Raw genomic sequence first — 21,772 nt, forward strand, 5'->3', positions numbered from 1 at the left:
TAGCGACAATGGCTAGAGGCCATGGTCTTTAGCCTCCTTGTTAGAGCAACCAACTCCCATGCGGAAGGTTGCCGGATCAATCCCAGCTCGGAGCGGGTTGGGTGGTGTTGGACCGACAGGGTTACATAAACAAGAATGTTCACTTAGCATGTTTCTCAAATATCTGCAAACATATTATGGTACTTTTATGCTTTAGAAAAGTACAAAACTTGCATTCAGCACCTTCAACGGTTGTGAAGTGTCAGTTCAAATTTAAATGTAATAAATACAACGGTAAACCTAATTGACATCTCTATTTTAAAATTTTTTACTGAACATATAGAGTATTTATTTTTGTTTATGATTTGATAACATGATTGACAGAGGAATATTCAATTCAATGGGCTATATGCACACAAAGTTTTGATTTTCAGCCAGGCAGCCCAGCGGCTTCCGGTGAACTGTCTTTCCATTACAAAATTGTCACTTTTAATTTAAAAATCAACAATCTTCATTGCCTGTTAGATATACAATATGAAGTGGGTCTCAGATTAGACAAGAAACACTGCATTAAATTCCACTTCCCCCCCGCCATGTCTTTAAAATATGACAGTTTATTTTAACCCTGTATTTTCAATGGAATTTCTGCACCTGTTGCTTCTGACGGCGTTAGTGGTTACCACGGTCTTTCATCTCATTTTACGCTTGAACAACTAAATGAGTGCTTAAGTCTATTTAACTCAATGTTTTGTAATTACATTACAACATCGATGATGTATAAACAACCTTGTGAAATTGAAAATACTCACATAAAGCTTTCATCAGAAGGTTATTGTTGGCTTTAAAACTCTAGCTGTGCATAGATTCATTTCAAGCTTATTTGTATAACACTTTTCACAATAATTACTGTCTCAAAGCAGCTTTTGAAAAGGTGCACGTTATTACATTACAGTCAAAATCAGAAAGTAAAGGTGTTATGTATGTGGTGGATATATAGTTAGCCTGCACTATATATAGTGTGCTCTTCAAAAAGATGATGTTTTTGTGTGTACTACATTTTTAATGACGTGCATTTGAAAACTGTTGATTTCTTGCATTTCCTGGTGTTTAAAATGTGTTCCTTTCTGATAGCTCTCATCAGTTTGTTGTGCATGTAAGCACATTCACTATTGCTAATACTCAGGTAGCTTCTTTTTTTTTTTTTTTTTAATAAAACCTCAACCCTTAAATGTTAAACATCAGCACATAACACATCCAGCACAAAAAACTATACTGTCACCACTGAAATAAATGACACCTTCAGTCATGTGGCTTCCTCAAGAGAGGTGTTCTATTATCTTTTTCTAAGAAATCATACTGCGTTTTTTTGCCCTCTCTGGTAGACAATAAATGGAGGAAAAAATATTCTCACTGAAAGAGGAACTTTGTCTTTTTACTTGAATTATTCAAATGTTTTGCATAGCCTAAACCTAAGAAACGTAACTCTCAGTATTTAAGCCAGTTTTTAAATAGATTAATTATTTAATTTTCCTTTATTTCCTTTACTCATCAGGGGTCACCACAGCGGAATGAACCGCCATCTATTCCCGGATATGTTTTACACAGTGGATGCCCTTCCAGCTGCAACCCAGTACTGAGAAACACCCATGCACACACTTAATCACACTACGACCAATTTTAGTTTATTCAATTCACCTATATCACATGTCATTGGAAACCCATGCCAACATGGGAAGAACATGCAAACTCACACTGAAATGGCAACTGACCAAGTTGAGGTGACAGTGCTAACCACTGAGCAGCTGTGTCACTCCTAAGATATTTTTATACTTTTTAAAAGCATCTCATGTTCACTAAATTTGAATATATTTAATCCAAAATACAGTAAAAACAGAAATATTGACCTTGATACTGATACTTTAAAATATAGTTTCATTGTTATTCTGTGTACATTTGAAAGCGTCTATATAGATTTCTCATTTGATTCACATTTTTCCCAAGGGGTTTGTGGGTGGGTGTATAAGGTTGAATCGTTTAAGTTTAAACTTGAGCTAAGAAAAATGTGTTGTTCTCTGTTGTGTTTTATCCAGTGGCGGATTTAGGCATGGGCAATATGGGCGATCGCCCAGGGTGGCATCTTGCTGGGGGCGGCATGGGGAGATGGTGCAAAAAAAAAAAAAAGTGCCCTAGTAAAAGCATTGAGATAATATTTACTTTGCGCAAGTGTATTAATTTAGTGTGGTTATCCCAGAATAAAGGTGATTAGGGCTATTCACATTTTCAGTTTGTTATTATTTATGTGCAATGAAACAACACTGGTGAAAACAAATTGATGCATGTTCGCAGAAAGGCATTGCCGTTCGCCTCACACATGCTGCTCCTGATCCTGGTTGTTTACATGCACATCAATATGCGTCGTCACGCAAATCAACAAAACTAGTTTATATCATCTGATGATGATGTTACTTTGATTAAGCATGGCTATGATGCAGAAAGGAGGAATATGAGTCAGGGAGGAAGCCAAGACTTCATAACACTATTTCTCGGCCATAAGTCGGGTCTAAGACAACAGATAATTCTATAAAACATATATATTTTTGTATTCTATAGAACTGTCATAATTAATATTCATGCAAAAGTCTTAGAATATTACTCCAGTTGTGTCTTTACATTGTTTTTCAGTTACATTTAGGATTGATGTCTGTAATTTATTTAGAATAATAATTGTATAATAATAATAATAATAATAATAATAAATAAATTGTAATATTTGTTGAAAATAAAAAATATATATTTGAATGTATTTATAATTATTATTTTAAATGTATATATTTAAAATGTATATTTAAATATTTAAAACATATATATATATATATATATATATATATATATATATATATATATATATATATATATATATAAAGTCATCCACATAGTGTATTTATTTCTTAATAGATTGGGAGGGGGTATGTTTGGGGTGGTTTTGCCTAGGGTGCCATTTAAGCTGTCTGTGCAATAAAATATATATAAAAAAAATAATAAAGAGAAATATTACAACATTTTAATCCAATGTAACATAACAATTTTCCATTGAAATGCATTTGAAAATGTTAATTCAGCATAATTTGTCCAGTCTAAATGTTAAATGATCCTTCAGAAATCATCCTAATATAATGTTTTAGCAAACATTTCTTCTTATTATTAATGTTCAAAACAGCTTTTGCTTCTTAATTATTTTGTGGTAAATCTTTTTTTTTGTAGGATACCTAATGAAAGAGATAACATTTAACTTTTCAAGTCACTTGCTAAAAAAAAAAAAGTATTGATAACACTTTAGTTCAGGTCACAACTCATGCTATTAACTACTGGCTTATTACCTGCTTATTATTAAGATATTACTGTTTATTAGTAGTTGATCTAATTCTACATCCATAAAACCTAAACCCAACCAATACCTTACTAACTATTAATAAACAGTTAATTGGTAGTTTATTAAGCTTGTTAATCCCGTGAATGGGGACTTAAACTAAAGCGTTACCAAAGTATTCATTACTTTCACAAAACAAATCTTATTGACCTCAAGCTTTTTGAATCATTAGCGTAAATCCTTTGGTGCAAATGAAAATACGCTGATATAATGAGTGCGCTGTTTGTTTTATTATCGGCATTATGTTCACTGAGTGTTACATTGATCACTGCTCTCAGTTATACAAGCCGACTTGTGTCTCTGATTATCCTACATCGTATCCATGGTAATTATCTTTGCGTTTCCCACACGTTCTATACATCTGACCTTACAGTCTAGGGAGAAACAAATTGTTTTGCTAATTATTTCACAGTGTGGTTTTGCAAGCAATCACACCCTTAGGCCATCTGCCTCTCCAGCACACCAGTGTTTCGCGGGCGCTCGCTCAACTATGATACATTTTTCAAGACTCCAGGGGCCTCCCTTTGGGTTCCTGCCCCGGCCATCAAGCGGAAAAACACATATCCCCTGCTTGAATAAATTGCGGTAATGGTGGTGTTTTCAATATTCCCTCTTCTTCTTTCACAGACACATAGAGAACTGGACTGGATTGCAGATTCTTAGGGATGTCGACATGGAGCTCTACACAGGACTCCAGAGACTGTGAGTATTCAAAAACTGATCCAATCAATGTGTTTTACATTGAAATCTGATTGAATTAGAGACTAATTGAATTGAATTGAATTGAATTTTATTTGACAGATTTTAGACAAACTGTACAAAAAGTATTCCATACACTTTGTTAAAAAAAACTGTCGAGGATAAAAACACAATAAAGCCCTGGGCTTATTTCCATTGTGGTGCTCTGTTAAATAAAAACAATGTATGGCTTCAAAATACTAATGAAGAATAAAACAAACAGTCGCCACAGCGGTACGAACAGTCAACTTATCCAGCACATGTTCTACACAGCTAATGGCCTTCCAGCCGCAACCCTATTCACACTCAAGTAACATATAAATTAAAACATCCAATTCCACCATGCAAACTAATTATCCTCATCAAACAACCATCTTTTGATAGCTTTTTTGAACGACCTTAAATCTTTTATTTCCTTGATTGATTTTGGTAGTTTGTTCCACATAATTGCATTTTGTATATAAAAACATATTTTTCCCCACTAAACTTCTAAATTTAAATAAACAAATATTAAAATCCCAACTCCTACTACTGTATGAATGCTGTTGCCTCACCATTTGAAAATAGTTCATCAAATAACTACGAACCACATTATTAAACATTTTTCGTACCATTTCCAGTTTTAAAAAACACACTCTATTACTAACAGTTAACATACCTAATTTGTTAAAAACTCTTTGTGCAAATGTGCTCTAGGATGCATTTTTAAAATTATTCGTACTAATTTATTTTGTGCCTTTTGCAATTTCTCCTTTAAATATATGCTTTGTCAATCGTAGTGCAACGAAAAAAAAAATTATTCACGGGATTTACTAAATTTTTTAAGGCAAGTGGTAGCAAAACAAACAAATTCAACGTAGCAATGTTCAACTTAATTTGTTTGTTGCAAATTCCTTCAGATTACTCAGGCCAAATTTTCCATTGACCTAACTAAATCCCCAGGAAGTGTTTATCAAATTAGAATGCTTGAAAATGGCAAAATTTTCACATTTTGGTGGATAAAATGGTAAATAAACAGCTTCCTGTTGGTTTTCAGATCTCGCTCCAAGAGACTGTTTTGTAGATATTGGGAAATTCTATGCGTCTGTAAATTTCTGTACATGTACGTGAAATGTACTGTAGCTTAAGGGGCACTTTGTTGAAAAAATTGCTCCATAGGGCCAAACCCATACAGAAACCCACATGGGATATTTCCAACCCATACTCATTCTGAAAACGTAGTCCCGTGGACACTTCTGGAGACTGTGAAATATGTCCCGAGAGGTACATATTTTTGCAGTTTTTGCTTTCGCAAATCCACGAGCGGCCACTGTGTGCGCTTTTTCGCCTCTCAAAGGTCTCTCTCATAAGTGCCGTTCACGTTCACGTGTAAACCCACCAGAGGCCGCTGTCGAACAGTCGTCTGTCTGACTGGCTGAATGATTGACTGGGCGACCGGCCAATCGGCTGACCCACCCTTATCCATCCCTGAACCTAACCAATTTTACCAATTGACCTGCCCACCCGCTTACTTCCTGTTATGAACTCATTCACTTTATTTTTTTAATTCTGTTTTTGTCTTACCTGACTTCTGGAACCGCTCTTCCCTGGACTTGAATCCCGTCATCGTTGCCGTGGTCAGCTCCTCTCTGCGTCTCAAGTCCGCCGAAGTACACAACGAGCTAACTGGACAAACTGGTTGAATGGTGTCATACCGCCCATAGCTTTTGCTTAAAAAATTAAATGAAGCCATACAGACCTCCGGCTACATAATTCGCGGTCTCCAGAAATATCCACGGGACTACGTTTTCAAAATGAGCATGGGTTGGATATTTCTTGCACCATGCTTACACATTTATATTGTAATCATTATTCATTTGGCGTTGTTCATTTTGTTACAGTAAAACATTTATTTATTCATTAACCCAAATTAGGCCTGTGCAATATGGGCAAAAGAAACTTATCACAATTTTCTTGAACAATATTGCAATTTCGTTTTTAATAACAATTGTGACACACACAGACGTTTTACAGTGGGAATCTGAAACATATTTGCAAAGAAAAATAATAAAATCTTTATCAAAGACTTATAACATGTCTCTGAAACAGACAAAAGGCAAAAAAAAATTCACCTAGTAGAGGTGAAACAAATTGTATCGTACCTATGGCAAAACAAATAGACTAAAGCCTGGTTTATACTTCTGTGTCGAGTAATCGGCATGACCCTCGCTGGTGTTTTTTTTTTTTTCTGAATGCTTCCATAATGTACAAGTGGCTCAAACTCGCTCATTTTGAGGCGGGAACCGGCAGATGTGCAACAACTTTATTCCAACTAACCATAATGTAAACACAAAACAAAACTTTCCATCTGAAGCTCCATCACGGGACTTGACACTTGTATGCACTCTCTCCAATGGACTCGCGCGGCTCTCGGTTCCGTCCACACTCGTCATTGCTACCAAGCCGACCAATCACAGAGCTTGCGCTACGTGTCATTGCGACGTGTACATTTTTTGAGAGGTGCACGTCAGCTATGTCGACGGCCACAGCGGGGGCTATGTGTCTATGGATTACAGGCCCACCCAGTTGAAAAAATAGTTTTTCAGACTAACATTAAATTGAACTTTTAAGAATGCCGCACCGCGAGTCACGTGACAAACTGACCAATCAGTTTCATACTTTGTATGGAATACACATATTTCGGTGGACCAATTACCCCAGACAAACACAGGACACCCAAACACCCATTGTTTTTTAGTTTTTTTTCCATAAATAAAACTTGTATCGAAGCTACACAAATGTTTTGTTAGTTTGCCATACTCTGAGAAAACGGTTGATGGTTGCCAAGCATGGACAAATGACAAAGGAACGAGCGTGCTGAACGCGTTGAAAATGCTGAAGGAAGCTACATGCCTTACGCAAATATACACGCTTTTAGAGGCAATATATGACTGACTTACAAATTACCTGGTTCTGCGTTACATCAGCCTTCCTGCTTCCAAAACAATCCCACACCACAGATGTTGACTTTTTTTTGGCACCAAGTCCTCCTGTGCAGAACTCATCATGCAGGAGTTCATCTCCTGTTGTTGCTCTCTGTTTAGGCTCGTTGCAAGGTTGTAAGTTATAAGTCGATTTATAAAGTTGTAAGGCGATTTAGAAATCCTGCATGTCCAAATTATGATTTTGATATGATTTCAATTAATTAACACAGCCCAAATTCATGTAAAACGTGGTTGTGGTTGATTTTAGTCCAGAGATAGGGCCAAACCTTTAATTTGGTCCACCATCCCATTTAAGAAGAGAGGGAGAATGACAGGGATGGTTTCAAGATTGTCAAATCAATTTTAATGTAACCCTTTGTTTGTTTGCTTGATTGTTAAAAGCCCACTGAAATAAAACGTTTCAATTAAATGCTGTAAATTAATCAGATTTTGTCTAAATGTACATACTGCCATCTGACAACACAGAGAATTTGGTGAGCAAATCAAGTCAAAGGCACTACACTATTCGGCTTGACTAGTGTATTCATAATACATAATAGCTTTAATAACTCATTTGCAATGACTGATTAATTTGATTCCGCCAAGACCAAATACCTCAACACAACTATATTCATTACCATACAAAATCCTGAGACTGTTCATGACAGAAATACTGTAAAAAATTTGACTTCAACTGTAAGTCTGAATATTCATTGTATTTTACTTAACCTGTTTAATTATTTTAAAGTGTAAAAACAAGATATGAAAAGCCACAACATAATTAGCTGAAGCTGAAACATGTTTTTTATTATTAGATATAAACTTTAATGAAAAGAAAATCATTGAGTGCAATTAAACAGCAACTGAATTTAATAGTTTGGTCTCTCTCCATATCTCTCTATATATCATTGAGGTAAATAAAAGATGAAAAGGATTATATGGGGGGGAAATGATTAGACCATCTGCTGGAGATCCAGACCTCCTACAGACTTTTATTATTCCTTTTCTTCATCTCTGTCAAGCTCTTCCATCTTTTTCCCTATTGATCCCTGAAAACTGACTTCCCCTTGATCCAGAACGGACCATCCCCATCTCTCCATTTGCATTTCCTCATTAACACTGCTCTGTCTTCTACTGATGGTGGGCTCTCCTAGTTTCATTCATGCTGAGGAGCAGATCTGACCTTCAGGCCTCTATATTACTCTGAGGTATCACTAAAGGTCATCAGCTGTGTTGATCTCTGCACATGTTTTTAAGCATATCCAATATAGACAGCAACATTATGTAAGCAGACAGATGAAGCCCAGACTTGTGTGTGAAGGTTTAGCATGGTTCAGTTGAGTCATACCATCTCTCAGCTCACCTGCGGGGTTATGATGAGTAAGCTGAGAGTTTGTTTGCTGCACAGTGGTGATTTGCTGTACAGTTTTGTCTATCTATTATAGATTTCATCCATCCATCATAAAATTTCTCTATGCATCGAAGGATTTTAGACATCTGTTTGTCCATATTTTCCTTGTAGTTTTATCCATCTTTCTGTTTACAGATTTCTATTCAGATACTTTTCATCCATCCATCCATCCATCCATCCATCCATCCATCCATCTATCTTTCCATTTACTTGTTCATCTATTATCCATCCATCCATCTTTCCATCTATTTGTTCATCTATTATCTATCTATCCACCCATCCATTCATCTATCTGTTCAGTTTTCATCCATCCATCCATCCATCCATCCATCCATCCATTCATCCATACTTATCCATCTATAGAGTTAATTCATCTGACTGTCCATCCAATAGATTTTATTTATTAATTTGTCCAAAGAATTTACCTTTCTGACTATCAATCTATCCATTCATTCATAGTAGATATTCACTTTCCTTCATGGAAAATGGCAATACATTTTTCAAAGGATTTTTCCCCAATGACAGTTCATTCATCCATCCATCATTGATATTTTCTTCAATCTAAAAGTCCATTTATCAAAGTAAAAAAAAAAGAAGTAAGAAAACAAAAAAACAAATTTGAGCTTTTTCTAGCTCAAATATCAGGTAGCGATCCTCAACTTGCTCATAGGGAGTTCAGGAGCTCATACAGAAGCACCACTGCTGCAGTGCCAGATTCAAATATCTGCCCACACTTGTAATCCCTCCCCCACAAGTTCACGCATGCAGAGTGAAGGACCATAACGTAATAAACCATCATCCAAACATCCATCCATCCATCCATCCACTCATCTTCGTTTATCCATTCATCTGTTCAGAGACTTCTTATCCATCCATCCATCCATCCATCAATCCATTTATCCAACTCTCTTTCCATCTATTTGTTCATCCCTTATCCATCCATCCATCCATCCACTCATCTTAGTTTATCCATTTATCTGTTCAGAGACTTTTCATCCCTCCATCCATCCATTCATCCATCCATCCATCCATCCATCCATCCATCCTTCAAACTCTTTCCATCTGTTTGTTCACCCCCTATCCATCCATCCATCCATCCACTCATCTTCGTTTATCCATTCATCTGTTCAGAGACTTCTCATCCATCCATCCAACAATCCATCAATCCACTCATCTTCGTTTATCCATTCATCTGTTCAGAGACTTTTTATCCATCCATCCATCCAACTCTCTTTCCATCTATTTGTTCATCCCTTATCCATCCATCCACTCATCTTAGTTTATCCATTCATCTGTTCAGAGACTTTTTATCCATCCATCCATCCATCCTTCAAACTCTTTCCATCTGTTTGTTCATCCCTTTTCCATCCATCCATCCACTCATCTTCGTTTATCCATTCATCTGTTCAGAGATTTCTTATCCATCCATCCATCCATCTATCAATCCATTCATCCAACTCTCTTTCCATCTATTTGTTCATCCCTTAATTATTCATCCATCCATCCACTCATCTTAGTTTATCTATTTATCTGTTCAGAGACTTTTGATCCATCTATCCACCCATCCATCCATCCATCCTTTAAACTCTCTTTCCATCTATTTGTTCATCCCTTATTCATCCATCCATCCATCCATCCACTCATCTTAGTTTATCCATTTATCTATTCAGAGACTTTTCATCCATCCATCCATCCATCCATCCATCCTTCAAACTCTCTTTCCATCTATTTGTTAATCCCTCATCCATCCATCCATCCATCCATCCATCCATCCATTCATCTGTTCAGAGACTTTTCATCCATCCATCCATCCATCCATCCATCCATCCATCCATCCATCCATCCATCCATCCATCCATCCATCCATCCATCCATCCATCCATCCATCAATCTATCTTTTTATCTATTTCATCCATTCATCCCTCTTTCCATTTATTTGTTCATCCCCATCTATGGTTGGGCCGATAAACGATGCCATCATCCATTGCCGATGGCTAATAGACAACAAGATTCTGAGCCGGCATCGCCGATCCTCTGCCCTGCCCCTGTCGCAAACCCGATCACGAAAAATACACACTTAGGCTCCGTTTACACTAATACGTCTTAGTGTTAAAATGGCATTTTAGAACAAAAATGATCCACATTCACACCCCGTTTTACAGTACCTAGCATTTCTGAACAGCCCTCCGTCCGCTGAAAACACACATCACATGACCACACACACAGCCACAGCTACACACACTGTCATGCGCTCATCTGAGCTCGAGAGAGCAGTGCACGTCGGAGAGTTCATCAAGGATATACTGCTGGATCGCGTCTCACTATAGTTGTTAAACGTGATATTTAATTAATCTTGTCTCTATCTAACGACTCTTCGATCTTTTGAACCTATCAGGTACTGTGTCACAGCATCAGTACACTGCTTCAGTCTTCCCCTTTCACACTTGTACTTAGTAATTTTAGTGAAAACCTCAAATACTGTTGGTTGTGCACCTTTTTTACCGACTACTCTCCTGCGGAAAAAGTGATTGACAATTTTTATTTATTTATGATTTGTTTAAGGGTAAAACAATGACATTGTACGATGCCAAATTGGTCGACATCAAGGGTAAAATAAAGACATCGTACGATGCCAAATTGGTCGACATCACCAAACCCTATTCCCATCCATCCATCCATCCATCCATCCATCCATCCATCCATCCATCCATCCATCCATCTATCCATCCATCACACTCGTAATCCCTCCCCCATAAGTTCATGAATGCAGTGTGAAGCACCATGACATAATAAGCCCCCATGTATTTGCTTTTACACTTTTAAACGCTGAAAGGTTACGAGAAACAAAATGGTGTAAACATGGCCGACATCCCACCAACATCTTTCTCATGACTGAGAAAAGAGTTGACTATAAAGCCATCATCATAATAGAACTAATTCTGTACTGATTACTGTTCACCGGATAAGGGTGTTGTGAGTGTAATCACTTTTTGCATTAAACTCCTGTAATGAAAAGGATGCAGTCATTACCAATTAATGCCACCGAGACTGTGCGCAAAGTCTTTAGGATGCACAATTCATTCCAGCTGCCGCTGCGGCTCAGTGCTGTGAAATTGGGGACCCTGATGATACCATTATTCTAATGACACTCTCTGAAGAGACGGGAAAGATGGTGAAGCGAGATTGCTTCTGCAGTTTATCATCATAAACGGTGTATATCAAGCAGCAAGGCTCTAATGAACTGTTGGCTTTCTCGGGTTTGAATGATTGACTCGCAATGCCAGGTGCAAATGACCAACAACAGGGTCCTCAGTCAAAATTACTGGAGGAACTGTGGCTGAAAGAAACGCTGGTGGGAAAATTCATTCGCACCGATTGATGGGGGTCATATGAGCCATATCATTCACACAATTCTGAACGCGCATATTCATATAATGGTCATTTTCTCTCTTTTTTCCCCCCAGGACAATAATTAACTGCAATCTACGGCAGATCCAGCCACGTGCATTCTCGCGGAACCCTCACCTCCGCTACATGTGAGTAAACGTCTTCTACGAGTGTGATGAAAGACTTACTGAGTAAATCCTTTGAATGAATCATTCTCTTAGCTTCCACACACTTGTAAACAGTGTTGGGCGAGATATGTTTAGTGCACATTGCTGTTCATACTGCAATACTTGTGGATAGTATAGCTGGTGTTGTGGGTGATTTAAAAGATTAACCAAGTTTAATGGGATACCCAACAAGCATTAAAAAAAAGAAAAAGGAAAAAAAAGATGTCTAATAGATGTCTAATAGACATCTAAACATAATTAACATTTGGCCTTTCAGTGAAAATCTAATAGACGTCTAAGAATAGGCCAAAAGTAGACTAGTCAACAAATAAACAGAAATGAATGACTACAAATATAAAGTCTAAAGTCTAATCTGTCTGTTTGACAACTAGTCTGGTTTTGGGCTATTTTTGGATGTCTACCAGATTTTCACTGACAGCCCAAGTTTAGCCTTGTTTTAGCCAAGCTGTCCAAGTTAAGATGTCTATTAGACGTCTGATAAACACAACATTGTTTGCAGAGTTGTTGACCCCAAAACTTAAATTTGCTGTTAATTTACTTGTACTCAACCTGCCGAATGCGACTTGGTAAACATTTTTTTTAGGTGAAACTTTGTTCCTTCGCAGTTGTGGAACTATTTGCCCCTTGAGATTAGTCTAGCACCTTCACTATCTATTTTTGAATCACTTTAAAAACTGACCTGCTTAGTCTGGCTTATAATATTAATAATATAATATTATAATAGTTTTGTTGATTGCTTTATGTTTAAATTTATTCGGTTGTTTCTCTTTGTTTTACATCTGTGTTTTATAATTGTCTCCTTATCTTACTCTGCCTTGTGCACAGCACTTTGGCCAGTCTTTGCTTTCATGCACTTGTAAACAGTGTTGGGTGAGATTGTTTAGTGCATATTGCTGTTCATACTGCAGTAGTTGTGATTAGTATTGCTGGTGTTGTGGGTGATTTAAAAGATTAACCAAGATTAAAGGGATACCCAGCAAGCATTTTTAAAAAAGATGTCTAACAGACCTCTAAACATAATCGCCTTGGCTAAAGCAAGGCTAAACTTGGGCTGTTAGTGAAAATCTAATAGACGTCTAAGAATAGCCCAAAACTAGACAAGTCATCAAATAAACAGAAATGAATGACCACATATATAACGTCTGTGTAATCTGTCTCTTTGATGACTAATCTAGTTTTGGGCTATTTTTGGATGTCTACAAAATTTTCACTGACAGCCCAAGTTTAGCCTTGTTTTAGTCAAGCAGTCCACGTTAAGATGTCTATTAGACGTCTATTAAACACAACATTGTTTGCTTGGTAGTTGACCCCAAAATGTAAATTTGCTGTTAATTTACTTGCAGTCAACCTGCCAAATTCGACTTGGTAGAAAATTTTTAGGTGAAACTATGTTCCTCCACAGTTGTGGAACAATTTGAGATTAGATTGGCACCATCATTATCTATTTTTAAATCACCTTTAAAAACTGACCTGCTCAGTCTGGCTTATTATATTAATGATACAATATTAAAATAGTTTTGTCGATTGCCTTATTTTTACATTTATTCTGTGGTTTCTCTTGGTTTTACCTCTGTGTTTTTATAATTGTCTCATCATCTTACTCTGCCTTATGTACAGCACTTTGGTCAGTTTTAGCTTCCACGCATTTGTAAACAGTGTTGGGTGAGATACGCATGTTTAATGCATATTGCTGTTAACACTGCAATAGTTGTTAATTAACCAAGATTAAAGGGATACCCAGCAAGCATTTTTTGTTTTTAAAAGATGTCTAATAGATGTCTAGAAGATGTCCAAACATAGTCGTCTTGGATAAAACAAGGCTAAATTTGGGCTGTCAGTGAAAATCTAATAGACATCTTAGAATAGGCCAAAACTAGTCATCAAAGGAACAGAAATGAATGACCACATATATAAAGTCTAAACTGTCTGACGACTAGTCTAGTTTGGGCTATTCTTAGATTTCTACTAGATTTTCACTGACAGCCCAAGTTTAGCCTTCTTTTATTCAAGCTGTCCCCGTTTAGATGTCTATTAGACGTCTAATAAACACAACATTGTTTGCTGAGTTGTTCAACCCAAAATGTAAATTTACTTGCAGTCAACCTGCCAAATGCCACTTTTTTTTTTTTTTTTTGGCAAAAATGTTTAGGTGAAACTTTGTTCCTCTGCAGTTGTGAAACAATTTGCCCCTTGAGATTAGAATAGCACCATCATTATCTTTTTTAAATCACCTTTAAAAACTGAACTGCTCAGTCTGGCTTAAATTAATTAAACTAATAATATAATATTATAATAGTTTTGTTGATTGCTTTATGTTTAAATTTATTCTGTTGTTTCTCTTGGTTTTACCTCTGTGTTTTTATAAATGTCTCTTCATCTTACTCTGCCTTATGTAAAGTACTTTGGTCAGTCTTTGCTTCCATGCACTTGTAAACAGTGTTGGGTGAGATTGTTTAGTGCATCTTGTTGTTCATACTGCAATAGTTGTGAATAGTATAGCTGGTGTTGTGGGTGAGTTTAGACTTGTTTTGGTCAAGCTGTCCACATTTAGATGTAAGCAATTTCCTGCTGATCACTTTTTATTTTTTACTTCTGAAACGTGTGTGGTAAACAACTTTTGGAGACCATAGCTTTTACTTTTCATGTCAGCTACTGTAACATTTCTTTTAACCTTTGCACAACTAATGGATGGTGATGCTTTTTTACCATGGCTAGCAGAAAACATCATGATTTTCTCATTACTACTTTTTATTATTTTTTATTTTTTTTAGCTTTCATGCCAGTAAGCAAAATGTCTACCTGTGACCTTCGGTTTCCGCCATCATCTCACAAACTAGAGCAAAATACGGATTTTCGAGAGTATGTGATAATAGTCTCAATTACAGGCAAGCCAACTGGCTAAGCACTCTGTGAATGGGCTTAAAAAAGTAAAAGATCCCATGTTCATTTCAAGCGCATACAGAGCAGATGGACATGCTAATTGTGGGGTCATTAAAAAATACGGTCAGGAACTTCAGTAACAAAGACGATGACTGCTTATGTCTTATTTAATTGCGGCTCTTAGAGGATTAAAGTGGCCGCTTTTGACATTGTAACGGCCGACGGAAATAAATTGTGGAAATAAAACAGGCAGCAAATACAAAACATGATTAAATGGAGAGAGTACAGAGCAAATACTGAGACCAATGTAACTGATAGCTTTCTCTAGATGTTAGACCTCTTTGACTCGGATCACTTCATATTTTAAGCTACTTTTTAAGGTAAAGTTTACACAATAAAGGAAAATTACTCATTGAATCTCTGTAGTATGGTTTTAAAACATTCATGAGTTTATTTCTTCTGTTGAACACAAAAGAAGATATTCTGAAGAATGCTGGTTGCTGGCATCCATCCGACTTCCAAAGTAGGGGAAAAATAAACACTGTAGAAAGTCAATGGGTCTCATCAACCAGCATTCTTCAAAGTATCTTCTTTGGGTGAATTATCCTGTTATTATCATATACTTATATACTTACTTACATATTTTATATATATTTAATTAAAAATAAAAAAATGAGCAAGTCCATACTGAAGGTGCGTCCCAAATTGCACTGTTGAACACTAAAGCACTCAACTGTCGTAGCTTTGCTCATGTAGTGAAAGAAGAGGATCGAACTCTGAGGTTTGATTATTTATTTCATATCATGCAAACAAAATTCCAACCTAGGTTCATTGTGGATAAGTACCCCCATCTACACTTCTGGAAAGCACAAAATATGAACTTGGAGGTACATCTGCTTGTAGTTTTTGTTTTCGTGTATCCACGAGAAGCCACTGTGTATACTTTTTGATGATCCCAAATTTCTCTTGCACGTCCTCTTCTCGTGTAAATCCACAAGAGGGTGCAACAACGCACACTTCAGCCGAATAGCTTGCTATCAACTGATTGACCGACCCACCCACCCACTCCCTTACCTAAACCCCACCGATTTTCAAAAGCGATCTAGAAAAGGAAAGCCATGCAATTTGACCGCGCTTTCAGATTTTACCACATTTTTGGCCAGTCATTTATGTTTTTGCTTTACATGCTTTCTGAAACTGTTTTTCTCAGGACTTGAACCCCGTTGTCGCGGTCCACTCCGCTCCATGTCCCATATCCACTGGCCTTCACAGCGAGCTACTGGTAGCACTGGAAAAGCCATATGAAGTTAAGCTGTCAGCTGGTAACACAAAAAGAAACAGAAGCTGTCAGCGGTGTCATACTGTCATGTAGCATTCATTTCTTGCAGATGAAATGCAACCATACATATCTCTGAGTACATATTTCGTGGTATCCAGAAATGTCGACGGAGGTACATATCCACAATAAGCCTGTGCTGCAAAATTCTCTTACGTACGTATGCCGCCACTCATGGCAAATACTATTTGTTAATTTGTTTCATTAATTTGGAAACTGCTAAACCTTGATTGGAAAATGGTCTAAAATTCCATCTACAACAAAAACTTTTAGCGCTCGATTTGGGAGGACAATAAACTCATATACTACACTGTAAAAATGCAGGGTTCTACACAATTCATCGAGGTGGTCACAACACAAATCAATTAAGTTAACAAACCTAAATGGATTGAACATAAAACAATTAAGTTGACATAAAACATTTCAAGAATTGTGTTGTTTAAGCTTATTTACATAAGTAGTTTGAACAAGCAGCAAAATAAGCTTTTAGTGTGTATACAGGTGACTGTATATTGCATAGTGCATAAGTGCATAGTGTTTAGTGTGTCATTTGGGATGCATCTCATGAATTATTCATCAGTTTGTCAAATCATCATTCAAATGATTCATTCAAAACAGTTTATTCATTTAGAATGAAGCAAATTAATACTTATGAATGCATCGCTCAATGATTAATTCAAAATCAGATTCATTCAGAAGCAAAACACTGAGTGTTGCTGTTGACATAAATGTTTTCCCTCAGCTTGGTTTGGAACCAATTTCATTGACACAACAGTGCATAGCATGCAGCATCATCTTTGGGATGCAACTCATGTCTTATACATCGATTTGTCAAATCATTCATTTAACTGATTCATTCAAAACTGTAGATTCATTCAGAATGAAGCAAATGGCTGTATTTATAAATGAATCACTCAAATGATTCAAATCAAAACACACATATGTTTTCCTCTAGCTTGGTTTGTAACCAATTTCATTGACAAAGGGAAAAAAACACACACAATATGGTGTGTAATTTGTAACTCATTCAGTATTAACTTTTTTTTGCTGAACGACAGTGTAAAATCAATATCAAAATTGAGCTCATGCAGTGATTAAGAAAACGGCACTCTTGCTTGTGTAATATTACTGGACTACATCTAAATATAACACAAATATGCTTTTATAGCATGAATTATTCCGTCGTTCTAACTCCATTAAACAGGCTTCATCACACAGCGAATGCTTTCGGACTCTTGGGAGGCGTTTTGGTTCACTTTTTGAGCGCCATGCTCATTAATTTCAGCTCACTGTTAAGACAACAATGGTGATATTATCGCAGACAATAAATATAGCAATTTATTTCAAATTCATGCCATGCATGTTATATTAGACTGATAGCATGCCTTCTTAATATCTATCACAATGGATTTTCTGGCTCCCAAAGGAAAAAAAGGCTTGTTAATTCCACATATTAACTTGAATGGACCTTTTGGATTTTTATGTGTCCTAAACGTCCTGTGTGTGCTAAATGACGGAGAGCAGTCTGGGTGGCCAGACATTGTGTCTCCACAGCCCACATATCAACAGGGCCCTAATAAATTTGAAGGAGCCGTTGTAAGGCAGGAGGAAAGGTCATATCCTCTCGGGAAGGCGAAAAAAAAGGCTCTCCCTCATTAAGTCTTTTTCCTCTACGTGATTTCTCATGTCCTAAAATATCACTTTGTTCATCAAACCCCCTCCTCTGACATCCCATTCAATTAGGGACAAATATTAAAGTATGTTTTTAATTTTTAACATGACTTTGATTGGCACAGGATTTTGCCAATATATATATATATATATATATATCCACAGCTGGATATATTGCAATAAAATATTTTACTAAAACATTCCGAGTACATGCTTAGTGAGATACAAGACTTTTAATAGGGTTATAATTATGTTTTCTTAAATATTACATCATAATTATTATTACAAAAAAAAAAAAAAAAACATTTTGGTTTCATTCTGTATACCACTACTGACATTTCTTCCAAATCTAAAATAATCTAAATGATTTTGTCATTTAGAATTTGTTTTTGGGTAAATTAACAAAAATTTTTTGACAAAATCTTTTTATTAGATTACTGTTTTAAATTGAAAAGAGTCAAGAAATCTTCACCAACGTCCCTTTAGAGCAAGTATTTGAATGATTCTCTTGTGTAATGTCTAAAGTGATGACAAAATTTTGCTCACATTTTAAGAATATAAGACTAAACGGCATAAAATACCATCAGTCTACAGAGATTTCCCAGTATTTCTCTACTGCAAACGAGATATCAGCAAAATTAACCCTGAAAAATCCAAAGCAAAGCAAACACTACCAGATTACTATGGTTTAAATACAGCACTATAAATACGGACATTGGTGAATAGGCATACAAAATGGTTTTGAGACTCTCTGTGTTTCATTTTCTTTTTTTATCTACAGTTGAAATCAGAATTATTAGCCCCACTTTGAATTTTTTTCTTATTTTTTATATATTTTCCAAATTATGTTGAACAGAGCAAGTACATTTTCACAGTATGACTGATAATGTTTTTTTCATCTGGAGAAAGTCATTTCTTTTATTTTGTCTAGAATAAAAGCAGTTTTGAATTTTTATTTAACCATTTTAAGGTCAAAATAATTCGCCCCTTTAAGTTAAATATATTTTGATAGTCTACAGAACAAACTATCGTTATACAGTAACTTGCCTAATTACCCTAACCTGTCTAGATAACCTAATTAACCTCGTTAAGCCTTTAAATGTCACTTTAAGCTGTACAGAAGTGTCTTGAAAAATATCTAGTCAAAAAAAAAAAAAATAGCCTAAAAGGGCTAATAATTTTGTCTTTAAAATGATATTTTTTTAAAATTAATAACTGCTTTTATTTTAGCCAAAATAAAACAAAAAAGACTTTCACCAGAATAAAAAATATTATCAGACATACTATGAAAATTTCCTTGCTCTCTTAAACATCATTTGGGAGAAAAAAAAATCAATGGGGGGCTAATAATTCTGACTTTAACAGTATATAGGACTATTTTTTACCATAATTTATAGAACAGACAAAATTTCAGCCATATTTATTTAATCTTTTATTTAATAATTTTTAATAAATTTAGAAGCATTAAGAAATCTATATTTGGATAATTAACGTTGATTTTCACTCACAACAATTTTTTATTTGTTATTCAGTCCATATTGTCATTACCTGGAAAAAAGACTAGGTTTTCATTTGAAATTACGACAAAACATTATCAGATCATTACAGAATAGAACAAACTAATAACTCAAGGGAATCCAGAGACTTTTTAAGTGCACTCTATTTTTATCTGTCAATAGCTATGTGCACATATCTTATTTGTATATATATTTTACCATAAATTATAGAAAAGTTTCTTAAAGTTATTTTTATGACTGCAAGTATGGTAATTTAACTAGATGCTATAATATTATTAAAATAAGTATGTGTTGACATTGATTCATGTGGAAATATGAACTGAATTTAGAAAACTGTACTGCATATTTTAGGCAAATATGAAATGATTTATTCTCGATCTAAAGTTTCTTCTTTTTTTTACTTTAGCTATAAACATGCATTTTAATCATGCATATTCTGTATAACTTTTTCTAAACTAATTATTATGCATTGCACATGATGTAAAGCACCGATAAGACAAACAGCAAGTAAATAAAGTACATTGTAAAAAATAAAGGGTTCCACACAACTACTTCCTGAGGTCCCAACACAAATCGATGAAGTTAACTTGATCATTTTTACACATTTAAGTGGACTGAACATAAAACAATTAAGTTGAATCATTAGTTTTATATATATTTAAAAATATAACCTACATTATGGCATATTAAAGTCAGATCATGAAGTGGGTTGCAAGGAGAGCAAAGGGAACCAAAGAAAACCCCAAGCTCAAACCCACCATCAGATTTTTGATCCTGATGAATTCGCACTGGAGTCAAAATGGCACATTATACGTTAGTGGACATAAAACCAAATTAAAGTAACTGTCTGTCATGTCATGAGGAAATAGCTATGTATGAAAAGACTACTAGAAGACTATAAACAAATTAATGGTAATTAGAGCAGCGTTATCAAATTAAAAATATGCTTTACTAAGCTGCGACTATAAATACGATGACCTTAAAATAGGTCAAAAGCTTTTTGCTTTAATGAAGGTCTATTTGTTGTTTCATCTGTCGCATCATTTTAGTCCATCCAGACACTCACCAGAGAATGACATAAGTGTTTTTTATTTTTGTCGCTTAATGTTTTAGTCAGGCTAGTCAGACTCTATTTGACAGATGCAGCATGTATTGTTCATCAAGACAACAGTGGCGGTAAAATGGTCTATTCTTATTGCATTAAGAATACAGTTCGCATCTATATGTGATGTTTCAGTGCATTTTTCAAATCTTAGATGTTTTATTTTTTCAAATGTTACCAGCTTGAATGTAAGAAAAACTATCAAGGTGGGATTTGTTTAATATTTATGGACACCTAGGGGTCTGTCATAAATTTAAATGGTCTCAGGCATTCCCGAAACGTTTGCGATTTGGAAAACGTTGATGTTTTGTGTTTAATGATTCACACTTTTTATATTTCGATCCATAATCCATATTTTTTTTCATATTCTAAAGAGTTTTGTATTGATTTTTGTTTGTTTGCTCTATAATTTTGCATGTGATATACTCTTTTTTTTATTTATATATGCTTATTATTTTTCAATCTGTGACCTCAATACTTTTGGTGGGAAACTGATCCCATAAACAACTCCATTTTGAGTAGAACTTGTGTTTTGTTTCTTTCCAGGACTGCATTTCCAAAAAGCCTCGAAAGCCTTAAGTAGCACTTAAAAATTGTTGTAGATCTATGAGTGCTCTGGAGTAATTGTTCTATACATGCATTGTGAGAGTAGAAAAGACAATCGGCAGACTCCAGCTGATACTTTATTCAAGTACAGTCCCGTACAGAAATCTGATATTGCTAATGTAGAAGTCCACCTGTTAGCCCAATGACAAAACTTACAGCGTGGTCGAAGGTTAAATGCATGTAAAACCAAATTAAAGTAACTGTCTGCCGTATCATGAGGAAATAGCTATATATAAAAAGACTACTAGAAGACTATAAACAAATTAATGGTAATTAGAGCAGCATTATCAAATTAAATATATGCTTTACTAAGCTGCGACTATAAATACGATGACCTGAAAATAGATCAAAAGCTTTTTGCTTTACTGAAGGTCTATTTGTTGTTTCATCTGTCGGATAATTTTAGTCCATTCAGACACTCACCAGAGAATGACATAAGTGTTTTTTATTTTTGTCACTAAATGTTTTAGTCAGGCTAGTCAGACTCCATTTAGCAGATGTAGCATGTATTTTTCATTGAGAAAACAGTGGAGGTGAAATGGTCATTCTTATTGCATCTACTTACAG

The 21,772-nt window shown here is 35.5% G+C and overlaps 1 protein-coding gene and 1 long non-coding RNA gene across 6 annotated transcripts in view; one reads left to right on the top strand and one right to left on the bottom strand.

The window, feature by feature from the left end:
- LOC147835935 (uncharacterized) overlaps window positions 1-21,772 on the bottom strand; it is a 379,840-nt gene that overhangs the window by 89,138 nt on the left and 268,930 nt on the right. The gene's annotated exons all lie outside the window — the stretch shown is intronic.
- The window catches only part of ntrk3b (neurotrophic tyrosine kinase, receptor, type 3b), a 296,050-nt gene that overhangs the window by 46,741 nt on the left and 227,537 nt on the right, over window positions 1-21,772 (top strand). For all 5 annotated transcript variants that reach the window (XR_015495428.1, XR_015495429.1, XM_087260709.1 and 2 more), the window contains exons 2-3: window positions 4,034-4,108; window positions 11,983-12,054. Coding sequence is in view for 3 of the 5 variants with exons in the window: in XM_087260709.1 (XP_087116835.1) it covers window positions 4,034-4,108; window positions 11,983-12,054 (147 nt within the window). In the remaining 2 variants the exon portion in view is untranslated. The remainder of the gene's footprint in view (window positions 1-4,033; window positions 4,109-11,982; window positions 12,055-21,772) is intronic.

The sequence above is a fragment of the Danio rerio genome, chromosome 7 (assembly GCF_052040795.2).
Source record: "Danio rerio strain M-AB ecotype USA chromosome 7, GRCz13ab, whole genome shotgun sequence".
Classification (NCBI taxonomy): domain Eukaryota; kingdom Metazoa; phylum Chordata; class Actinopteri; order Cypriniformes; family Danionidae; genus Danio; species Danio rerio.